The 12103-nt window shown below is 45.2% G+C and overlaps 1 protein-coding gene across 1 annotated transcript in view; it reads left to right on the plus strand.

Moving 5' to 3' along the window:
* Positions 1 to 3188: 3188 nt before the first annotated feature.
* The window catches only part of CNNM1 (cyclin and CBS domain divalent metal cation transport mediator 1), a 61937-nt gene continuing 53022 nt past the window's right edge, over positions 3189 to 12103 (plus strand). The window contains exon 1 of the mRNA XM_047761681.1: positions 3189 to 5096. Coding sequence (XP_047617637.1) covers positions 3533 to 5096 — 1564 coding nt within the window. The 5' untranslated portion in view covers positions 3189 to 3532. The remainder of the gene's footprint in view (positions 5097 to 12103) is intronic.

Raw genomic sequence — 12103 nt, forward strand, 5'->3', positions numbered from 1 at the left:
AAAACTAGGAAGATAGTCAACATTCAGGTTCTGGGGAGTTGTTTTTGGCAGCTCTTCCTTACTAGAATCACACTGCCTGAACTGGTCCCCAGGAATCCTTTCAGCTACAGCAGAGCTCTGGAAACCCAGTACTTTTCCAGAAACTGCTCAGTAAAGGAAAAGTACTCAATCTCTCTAGATTATCTTCAGCCAGGGTACATTAGCCCTTACTCACTGACTCATTAAAGGGTAGAGGCCTTAAAATTGTCTTTCATTTCACAGATGAGGAAATGGGCCCAGAAAAGTGGATTGACTTTCCAAAACATAGCACTTGTTAATTATAGAGCTGGTGCAACTAGAAATATTTCAGATTCCTTTCTGCTGCGCCACGATGGGAACTCCGAAATGGTATCATTCTTATAGTTCTATCTCTCTCTCAATATAATATGTATAATCCAATAATGTAATGGTATCATTCACTAAAAATTCTTTATGAAAGAATTTTTATTATATTAGTGAAAATGTTCTGGATGTCAAGTGACAGAAGCAGACTAAAATTGTATGCATAATGTGCATTCAGTTAGATATGTGCGTGTGTGTGTTTCTCAGTTATCTATGTAGAAAATGAAAAATGCTAACAGAATTTATCTCTGGTTAATGGGGTTATGGCTTATTTTTATTTAAGCTTTTTTGCATTAAAATTTTATTTTCGGAGTTCCCATTGTGGCACAGTGGAAACAACTCCGACTAGGAAACACAAGGTTTCTGGTTCAATCCCTGGCCTCACTCAGTAGGTTAAGGATCTGGCGTTGCCATGAGCTATAGTGTAGGTCATAGACTTGGTTTGGATCTGGTATTGCTGTGGCTCTGATTTGACCCCTAGCTTGGGAACTTCCATACTTCCATCTGCCATGGGTGTGGCCCCAAAAAGCAAAAAAAAAAAAAAAAATTATTTTCAATGGGAATGTAGTACTTCATATCAGAAATTTATGTTTTTAAAATTCTAATCAAAAAATATATATGTGTATATATGTACACACACACACACACACACACACACATATATATATTTGGCAGCACCCACTGCACTTGGAAGTTCCAGGGCCAGGGATCAAACACAAGACACAGAAGCAACCTGAGCCACAGCAGTGACAGCACCTAACCTCTAGGCCACCAGGCAACTCCCCTAATTGAATATTTTTGAAAGCTTCTATTGTGGTACATGTCAGCACTGTGGAGTGAGGGGGCATCAACCTAGAGTCCAAAGAAGTTTTACCAGTCGTTTCACCTGATCTGTAAAATGAGTATATCTACTTCACAAACTGCATGTATATGTATGAAATAATAGATATGATCCCTTTGAAACTCTAAAGCTTGATAAAGGTGTTTGGGTGGTATTACAATGATGATAAAATCCTGTGACCTAAAAGAGACGGGAGAACTCTTAGGATGACAAGGTAACTTTGTGCTGAGGCGCTTGGGCTGGGAGAGGAGAGAGGTCTAGTGTCAGGATAAAAATGAGATCATTTTTTGTAAACACTTGAGATAAACAATTACATGCCTGATACCTCTTCCCCCTTTCCCCCATATTTCCAGTAAATGCCTGTTTCCTCTTCAGATTAAACCTTCCTTCAGTCTCTTAAGCAGCCCATGCAAGAAACAGCTTGTAATGGATAGGATCTAGTCTATTTTAACACAATGGCAGGTTTGTTACACACTCTTTGCAGAATGTGAAAGGCAAACTATGTGACCAGAATGTGACCAGAAGCCTACTAAGGCCTGTATAGCCCCAAACTAGGAACAGGTTATTTCCATTCTGGATGGTCAGAGTTTATTATGAAAAGAAGGTAACGTTTAGCTGGAACTGTTTGTACTGAGATTTATCCTTTGAAGTCTTTCTCAATCTATGTCTTTGGAACTCTATGAAAAATAAGATTTTACATATGATTTTTTTTAAATTAGAGGTGCCAAAAGTAGTATGCCAAATTATAGTTACTTTTACACAGACCTATGGTAAATTTACACAAAGAAAAATGAAAACATATGTTCACATGAAAACCTGTACACAAACATTTATGGCTGCTTTATTCATAATTGCCAAAACTGAAAATAACTCAAATGTTATTTAACTGGTAAATGGATAAACAAATCGTGATACCTCCATGTAATAGAATACTACCCAGTCGTTAAAGAGGAAAGATCTATTGATAACTACAACAGCATGGATGACTCTCAAATGCGTAATGCTAAGAGAAGCTAGATCCAAAAAGCTACACATTGTATTATTTCACTAATACAACATTTTGGAAAAGGAAAACTATAGGAGAGAACATATCAGTAGCTGCCAGCAGATAAAATGGTGGGGGGCGGGGAATTGACTACAAAGAGACAGTAAGAGGGAATATTGGAGGATGATGGCACTATTTTTTATTGTGATAGCTACATGAATATGTATTTGTCAAAACTCATAGAACAATACATCAAGAAGTGAATTTAACTATAGAGATATTTTAAATAAATGTATAAAAGTAAATTAATAGGTCTATGGTAAATTCAGATAACACAAAGAATTCAGTAAAAAGTCTCCCTCCTAGATCTTCATGGTGACAGAATAGTTCTGCATTTTGATTGCAGCAATGTTTATATAAACCTATACATGTGGTTAAAAAATGAGATAAAACTATACACACACATTGTACCAGTGTCAAATTCCTGCTTTTAGTATTGTACTATGAACCCACTCCCCAGAGATGAACATTATTACAAATTTCTTGTGTATCCTCCTCATATTAAATCTAATATTTTATATATGTATATATGTAAATATACATTTATACTCACATACCTTTAATGCAAACAGTAGCATATTATACACATTCTTCTGTGTCTTGATATTTTTCAACCATTACTTTGAAGATAATTTTCATATCACAAACTCATGGATCCATATCATTATTTTTTCCTGCTGCATAATATTTCACCACACAGTGGTATTGTTATTTCAAAAGTTTCTTATTAATGGACATCTGGGTCTTAACCAATTTAACCTAAGCGTTTGGAAATTTTTGAAACATGAAAGGTCAGCTAGAGTTGAGACCAAACACAATGATTCAAGAATTGCCTCTAGAATATCTTTTGACCAGAAGGGGGAACGCAAGAGGCAGGAGGAGAGGCGAAAGGCTGGGAAATTTCCCCAGCCAATGGTGAAGCAGAGGGCCAGCAGGGAATTACTGCCGGGTAGGAGTTCGCTGAGGGGCGTCCTAGTGTTGGAGTAGGAGGCCATGCTCCAAGGCAATCTTTCCCTAGGCGGCAACTCTGAGGTACCAAAGTGCGTCGGGGTTATGCGCGAAGTAGTGATGGGGTGACCATCTCCCGATTCCCGCGGGGACCCACGGGCGGGGCAGGGTCTGAACCCCCTTCGCCTACTGCTCACGCGGGCCGCAGGCGTACACGTGGTGACCTGCCTGGGGCAGGGTTCCAGGCTCCGGCTCCTCCTCCCTCCAGCTCTCGCTCGGCTTTCTGCAGTATCACGTGCAGCCGCGCCGAGTGCAGGATGGCGGCGGCCGCAGCAGCGGTGGGTTTCAGGCTCCGAGACTGCTGCAGCCAGGGCGCTGTACTCCTGCTCTTCTTCTCCCTGTCCCCTCGGCCCCCGGCCGCCGCCGCCTGGCTGCTGGGCCTGCGGCCCGAGGACACCGCTGGAGGCCGCGTGTCCCTGGAGGGGGGCACCCTGCGCGCCGCTGAAGGCACAAGCTTCCTTCTGCGCGTCTATTTCCAGCCAGGGCCCGCGGCGCCTGTGGCGCCGGTGCCCGCACCCACCCTTTCCCCGGGGGAGAACGGCACCGGTGACTGGGCACCGCGGCTGGTGTTTATCGAGGAGCCCCCGGGCGGGAGCGGCGTGGCCCCCAGCGCTGTCCCCACGCGCCCCCCGGGGCCGCAGCGCTGCCGCGAGCAGAGCGACTGGGCGTCGGACGTGGAGGTCCTGGGGCCCCTGCGCCCCGGTGGCGTGGCGGGCTCGGCTCTAGTCCAGGTGCGGGTGCGGGAGCTGCGCAAGGGCGAGGCAGAGCGTAGCGGCGCGGGCGGTGGCGGGAAGCTCTTCTCGCTGTGCGCCTGGGACGGGCGCGCTTGGCACCACCACGGCGCTGCCGGTGGCTTCCTGCTGCGCGTCCGCCCGCGGCTGTATGGCCCGGGCGGGGACCTTCTGCCCCCCGCGTGGCTGCGGGCGCTCGGAGCTCTCCTGCTGCTCGCCCTGTCTGCCCTGTTCAGCGGCCTGCGCTTGAGCCTGCTCTCGCTGGACCCGGTGGAGTTACGGGTGCTGCGGAACAGCGGCTCAGCCGCCGAGCAGGAACAGGCGCGCCGAGTGCAGGCCGTGCGCGGCAGGGGGACCCATCTGCTCTGCACCCTGCTCCTGGGCCAAGCCGGAGCCAACGCGGCCCTGGCGGGCTGGCTGTACGCCTCGCTGCCCCCGGGCGTCGGGGACGCCGGGGAAGATTATGGAGACGCGGGGATTCACTTCCCGTGGCTGCCGGCGCTGGTGTGCACAGGCGCTGTGTTCCTGGGCGCCGAGATTTGCCCCTACTCTGTGTGTTCGCGGCACGGACTGGCCATTGCCTCGCATAGCGTGTGCCTGACCCGGCTCCTGATGGCGGCCGCCTTCCCCGTGTGCTACCCGCTGGGCCGCCTGCTGGACTGGGCACTGCGCCAAGAGATCAGCACCTTCTACACGCGGGAGAAGCTGCTGGAGACGCTGAGGGCCGCGGACCCTTACAGCGACCTGGTAAAGGAAGAACTCAACATCATTCAAGGCGCCCTGGAGCTGCGCACCAAGGTGGTAGAGGAGGTGCTGACCCCCCTTGGGGACTGCTTCATGCTGCGTTCCGACGCAGTGCTGGATTTCGCCACTGTCTCTGAGATCCTGCGCAGCGGTTACACTCGCATCCCCGTGTACGAAGGTGACCAGCGGCACAACATTGTGGACATTCTGTTTGTCAAGGACTTGGCCTTCGTGGACCCCGACGACTGCACGCCGCTCCTCACCGTCACCCGCTTCTACAACCGGCCCCTGCACTGCGTCTTCAATGATACCCGGCTGGACACGGTGCTGGAGGAGTTTAAGAAGGGTGAGCATGTGGTGTATCTCCTCTCTCAACCCCTATCCCTTTGGAAATATTACCCTTTCATAAACATGTGAGGCTTCAGGTATGCAAAGCAGCTTCTCCCCTGTGGTACCAAAAACTCAAGGAAGGCCCTGCCTCAAGGCTCCCTTCCTCTTTTCATTTCTCCCTCCTTTCTTTGAAGGCTCTTCCCCTTTACTTGGCTTTCAGGATGCACCGTATTCCTCATTGATTCCATTCCAGTATTTTTTCAGGGCCTACCAATTGCTAGGTGTTGTGCAGATAGGACTCAGGTTATAGCCCTTGGAGGGCTCTGCATAGCTCCCCATCATAGGGGCAACCTTCCAGGATTCCCATAATAAACAGCCTTGACCTTTTTAAACTCCTCCCTGGGTGGGAAGCTTACCATTCCCAATTTCAGGGCAGACTAACTCCATTGCTGGACAGCTCCAGCTGCTGACAGCTCTTTCTTACAAGAAGCAGAAGTTTGTGTCTCCAGCGCCCCACTTGGGGCCCTAGTTCTGCCCTTTGAATCACACAGAGTAAGTCCCAGACACCTTAGACATTCTTCCCCCATATTGATCTTTCCATCAGCTATGCCTTGGACACCCATCAAGTACCCTGGTTGGAGATTAAAAGTTGACTAAAACAGTGAGGTCCTTGTACTCCTAGGAACTGTGGTCCCATGACATAAGATAGATTTAGACCTGAGGAAATATTCTGGTAAAGAGAACCACTAGAAAACATGCCTATCCAAGTGAATGGGGCTTCCTTCAGAGCGGTCACATCCCTTGCCTTTGATGTCATGTCTATAACATGTTTGGGTCTGCCTTTGGAAACTGGCTTTGGGGGTTGAGTAGAGTTCATTCCAGAAAAATCAGCATGGATATTTTAGGGTCAGTCCTCTTTACAGTACACAATTTGACTGGCTCCCCTAGTTAAACAGGGTTGATCCAGAAGGACCCTTTGTTGTTTTTGAAAATCAAATCTACCTTCAAGAATTGTCATTCTGAGGAGTTCCCGTCATGGTGCAGTGGTTAACGAATCCGACTAGGAACTATGAGGTTGTGGGTTCGATCCCTGCCCTTGCTCAGTGGGTCAAGGTTCCCGCGTTGCTGTGAGCTGTGGTGTAGGTCGCAGACGTGGCTCGGATCCTGCGTTGCTGTGGCTCTGGCGTAGGCTGGCGGCTACAGCTCTGATTCGACTCCTAGCCCGGGAACCTCCATATGCCGTGGGAGCGGCCCAAGAAATGGCAAAAAAGACAAAAGAAAAATAAAAATAATAAAAAAAAGAGTTGTCATTCTGAGCTGTTAGAAGACTATCTCACAGACCCTGACAACAATTCCAGAAATGATTTGAGAACACTGACGTGGCTAGAATAAGTGTAGAACCTTCCAGAATGACTGTTTTGAAGGAGGCATTCATCTGTACATATGAGTTGTCATGTCTTGAAAACAAAACAAAAAATAAATCCCCTGACTTTAGAATCCAGTTTCAAATGTAACTTCTCTGTGGCTAGCAGAAATCCCTTTTTTGACTGTGTGTTAATACATTTTTTGTTTAAATTTCAATCTTCTTATCAGTACAGGTACTCTGTATATAAATACTTTGCATGCAGAGAGACATCTGGGGTCTTCCTGCCACAATATATTTTTTTCTTTTAACGGCCAAACCTGTGGCGTATGGAAGTTTCCAGGCTAGGGGTCAAACTGGAGTTACAGCTGGAGGCCTACACCACAGCCGCAGCAACACTGGATCTGAGCAGCATCTGTGACCTACGCTCAGCTTGCGGCAACACCAGATAGTTGGCCCACTGGGCGAGGCCAGGGATGGAACTCATATCCTCGTGGCCACTGTGTCAGGTTCTTAACCCACTAAGCCACAGGAGGAACTCCAAATATTTTCAGACAAGTAACATCATGTTAAATACCAAAACGTAACCTGAAAAGGGGAGAAAAGTAAAAAAACAAAAAACAAAAAACTACTTTCAGTCTCAGATGTGGAGAGAGACCAGTCCTACACTTTGTGTTGGTATCATGAGAAGGAGAGGGAAATGCATCTATGCTGCAGCTGTTTTAGCCCAGTCTGGACAACTGTCTCACCCTCTTCTGTCTCCTCTGTCTTTCCAAGACTCATTCCCATTGCACTTGGAGGTTCATCCATCCACTCTTAGAGTTTTTCTTATATTTTGTGTACCCTGCAGACAGGAGTCTTGGTCCTGGGCAGAAAAGCTGTGAAAATCTGTATCAGTTTGCTAGGGCTCTCATAACAAAATACCATTGACTGGCTTAAACAACAGAAATGTATTTTCTCAGTTCTGGAGGCTGAAAGTCCAAAGTCAAGGTGTCAGCAGGTTTGGTTACCTGTGAAGCCACTCTGCTTGGCTTATAGATGGCTTCCTTCTCGCCATGTCCTTACATGGTTGCCCCTCCATCTATGTATGCTCATGCCTGGAGACTCTCTGTGTGTTCTAATCTCTTTTTATAAGGACACCAGTCAGACTGGATTAGGACTCACACTATCAGCCTCTTTTTAACTTAACCACCTCTTACACATGATAGCTAAGAGAGTGTTTCATTGTCATGTGCTGCCAGACAACATTTGTTTTAATTGAAGTATAGTTGATGTACATACTATATAATTTTCAGGTGTACAATATAGTGATTCACAGCATTTAAAGATTATATTCAGCTTATAGTTGTTATAAAATATTGGTTATATTTCTTGTGTTGTATTATATTAGCTCGTTTATTTTATTTATTTATTTGTCTTTTTAGCTATTTCTTGGGCTGCTCCCGCGGCATATGGAGGTTCCCAGGCTAGGGGTCCAATCGGAGCTGTAGCCACCGGCCTACGCCAGAGCCACAGCAACGCGGGATCCGAGCTGCATCTGCGACCTACACCACAGCTCACGGCAACGCCGGATCGTTAACCCACTGAGCAAGGGCAGGGACCGAACCCGCAACCTCATGGTTCCTAGTCGGATTCATTAACCACTGCGCCACAACGGGAACTCCAGCTCGTTTATTTTATATACAGTATCTTGTACCTCTTAGTCCCCTACCCCTATCGGCTACCCCCCTTTCCTTTCCCCAGTGATAACCATGAGTTCTCCATGTCTGTGAGTCTGTTTCTTTTTGCTGTATTCCCTAGTTTGTTTTATTTTTTTTTTTTTGATTTCACATGTAAGTGTTATCATATTGCATTTGTCTTTCTCTGCCAGACAACATTGTTAATGAAACACCTGGGACCTCATTCATTCATTCATTCATTCATTTAGTATTTACCCAGCATCTATATGGTCCTAGGCAACAGGAGAGACAATAAGATTACCTTCAAAAGTTAATAGTCTACAAGGGCAGACAGCATTAGAATAATGGCAGTCTTCTGAAGCAGAAATTTTGTCTTACTAACCCCTCCATCCCTAGCACCTTGCACATAATAGGCTGCTCAAAAAAGTCAGTATTGACTGGAAACAAGTCCTGTTGCAGAATTTCTAACTCTGGTCTGAAAAAGGCTTGTTAGTGTTCTTTTAGTAGTTGGTTTAGAGTTAGGTAGATCACTAAAGAGAAGCAGTTTGGTTATATCAAAACCAAGGAATATATTTCTACTTCCTTTCAGAGTCTTTCTTCTTCAAAGTGTGGTCTGTGAACCAGCAGCATGGGCCTCACCTGGGACTTTTTTAGAAATGCAGATTTTGGAGTTCCCTTCGTGGCTCAGTGGTTAACAAATCCAACCAGGAACCGTGAGGTTTCGGGTTCAATCCCTGGCCTTGCTCAGTGGGTTAAGGACTGGGTGTGGCCATGAGCTGTGGTGTAGGTCGCAGACTCGGCTTGGATCCTGCATTGCTGTGGCTCTGGTGTAGGCCGGTGGCTACAGCTCTGATTGGACCCCTAGCCTGGGAACCTCCATATGCCATGGGAGTGGCCCTAGGAAAGGCAAAAAGACCAAAAAAAAAAAAAAATCAGATTTTTATGCCTCACTCTAAATCAACTGAATAAAAATCTGCATTTTAACAAGCCCCCAAGTGACTCATTTGTACATTAAATTTTGAGAAGCATTGCCTGCAGAGAACCTCATTAACAATGATTCGTAGATTTACTTAGAATAGAATAAATACAAGGAATAATTTTCGAGATAGGTGTTCTCTGGCTCCAAGCCAAGAGACCAGCCAATATGGTGGTCATTTTCTTTTTTTTTTGTCTTTTGTCTTTTTTGTTGTTGTTGTTGTTGTTGCTATTTCTTGGGCCGCTCCCGCGGCATATGGAGGTTCCCAGGCCAGGGGTTGAATCGGAGCTGTAGCCACCGGCCTACAACAGAGCCACAGCAACGCGGGATCCGAGCCGCGTCTGCAACCTACACCACCACAGCTCACGGCAACACCGGATCGTTAACCCACTGAGCAAGGGCAGGGACCGAACCCGCAACCTCATGGTTCCTAGTCGGATTCGTCAACCACTGCGCCACGATGGGAACTCCTTTTTTTTTTTTTTTTGGCTTTTGTCTTTTGTCTTTTTTGTTGTTGTTGTTGTTATGGTGGTCATTTTCTAGAAGAGTTATGTTTGTACCATAGGTTAGGAGAGGAAGACTGAGTTGAACTACTTTTTTTTAACCTTATAAATAGCTTTTTAAGCAAGTCATAATAGCCCTTCCATTGCCCTCACTTCCTGTACTTAAGTAACTTAGCCACCTAAGTAAACTCCTCCCGAGGTAGGAGAGAAAAATGGGAGTTTTAATAGGAACAGTGGTTACCATTAATTGAGTAACAACTCTGCCAGGCACCACGCCAAGCCCTTCACATACTCAGAACAACCCTCCTGAGTAGGTATTATTAACTCCATTTTACAGATTAAGAAACTGAAGCTCAGATCAATTGTATGACTTGTTCAACTTTCCATAGCTAATAATTGAAATTATTGTGATTTGAACCAGATCTGTAGGACCCCCAAAATCCGTTCTTTTTTCTACTATACCAGTCTTATTTCATGCTTCATCCCAAAACTACCGTCTGTCACCCACAGGGTTCAAAGCTGACCTTTCGCTTCTGACTTGCTGCCCATGATTGATTTACCTCTAGTTTCTGCCGGTTGGAAATGTACCGTACCTTTCATAATTATAGTAATTGCTAACATGCATTTTGTATTTTACAAAACATTTCTACTCATCATCTCTTATCTGATCCTTAGAAGAACACTGTAGGTATAGGTGAGGACCCTAAGAACCAGAAGGGTTACTTGGCCTGCCTAAGATCATCACTTACCTGGTATATTCCAAGGCCCAGATTCAAGTCCAGGTCTTGTGACACCAAAGTTCTTCTCTATCTAGGATTTTCTATATATATTTCTTATGAGCTCCAGGTCTTTTGAAGTCGGGGAAAAGGAAAATGGTCTTTCCAGCAAGCATGCTAGCTTTACAAAAAGGAACCGTATTTCTCCCCGCTGGACTGTGAGTTACTTGAGGGCAAAACAATGAATCTTACTTACTTTGTATGTTCAGGACAAACACAGTGGCCTTTATGGCTAGAGGACGAATAAGTATTTATTGAATAAATGGTCTTAAAGCAATAATTTCAATTATATTTCAATGTTTGAGTGAGGTGATCCTTAAGTACAGGATAATTAGTGTTGTTCCATTGACCATAACCAATTTTTCCTCTTCCCAGGTTCTTTACCCCAGTTAGTGGCACCACTGTTCCCCCAGTCTATCAGGCTAGAAACCTGTCCTTCACTCCCCATCCTTATCCTACTATTCAATGTCTTAGTCTTTTTGGGCTGCCACAACAAAATATCATAGACTGAGTGGCTGAAACAATCGAAAGTTATTTTCTCCCTGTGCTGGAGGCTAGAAGTCCAAGATCAAGGTTCCAGTTGATTTGGTTTCTGATGAGAGCTTTCTTTCTGGCTTGCAGACAGCTACCTTCTCACTGTGTCCTCACTTGGCCTTTCGTTAGTGCACACACACAGGAAGAGAGACAGACAGCTCCGGTCTCTCTTCTTACAAAAACACCAATCCTTTTTGGATTACAGTCCCACCTTCATGATCTCATTTAATATTAGAGACCCATTGGGGGCTAGGGCTTCAACATAGCAATTTGGGGAGGAGAAGGGACATAAACATTCAGTCCATAATAACCTCCAAAGTCTACCAGATATTTGGAACAAAGTCTGCAAAACATTTGCCAATAGTGCATCTAAAATATTTCTTGTATGTACCTATACATAGTCCACTATTTCTTCCACCTAGTTTATTCATTAGTTTTGTTCAACAAATAGGTACTATATACCTATTGTGTTGGCACAGTGGAGAACACCATCAGTAAGCTCCCTGTCTCAATGGAGCTTTCATTCTAATGCAGAAGATAGAAATTAAACAAATGTGATAGGAATTAAGAGCATAAGCTGGAGTTCCCGTCGTGGCTCAATGGTTAATTAATCCGACTAGGAACCATGAGGTTGTGGGTTCGATCCCTGGCCTTGCTCAGTGGGTTAAGGAAGGATCTGGCATTGCTGTGAGCTGTGGTGTAGGTCACAGATGCAGCTCAGATCCCGAGTTGTGGCTGTGGTGTAGACCAAAGACTACAGCTCCGGTTAGATCCCTAGCCTGGGAACCTCCACATGCCGTGCATGCAGCTCTAGAAAAGACAGAAAGACAAAAAAAAAAAAAGCATAAGCTTTGGTACCAGACTGCTCTGGTTGCATCCTAGCCTTGGGCAGGTTATTTAACTGTTTTGTCTCATTAGCTGTAAAACAAGGATAATAATAGTATTTATTCATAGGAATGTTTGAAATATTAAGATAATATTGCATAATACTGCTTATTTAGTATATAATAAGCACTAAATAAATATTAGCTCTGTGTATTAAATATAAACACAAATCATTTGTGCAAATGCCTCCTAAGAACTTCTACTTCCTCCAGTTTTTGTCACCCTCAAAACCATCCTCTCCAGGTGCTCTGGTATCATCATCCTCTGCTTAAAACCTGTCTGCACTCCCTACTGCTTGCAAGATAAA

This window comes from Phacochoerus africanus, chromosome 15 (genome assembly GCF_016906955.1).
Source record: "Phacochoerus africanus isolate WHEZ1 chromosome 15, ROS_Pafr_v1, whole genome shotgun sequence".
In the NCBI taxonomy this organism is placed as follows: Eukaryota; Metazoa; Chordata; class Mammalia; order Artiodactyla; family Suidae; genus Phacochoerus; species Phacochoerus africanus.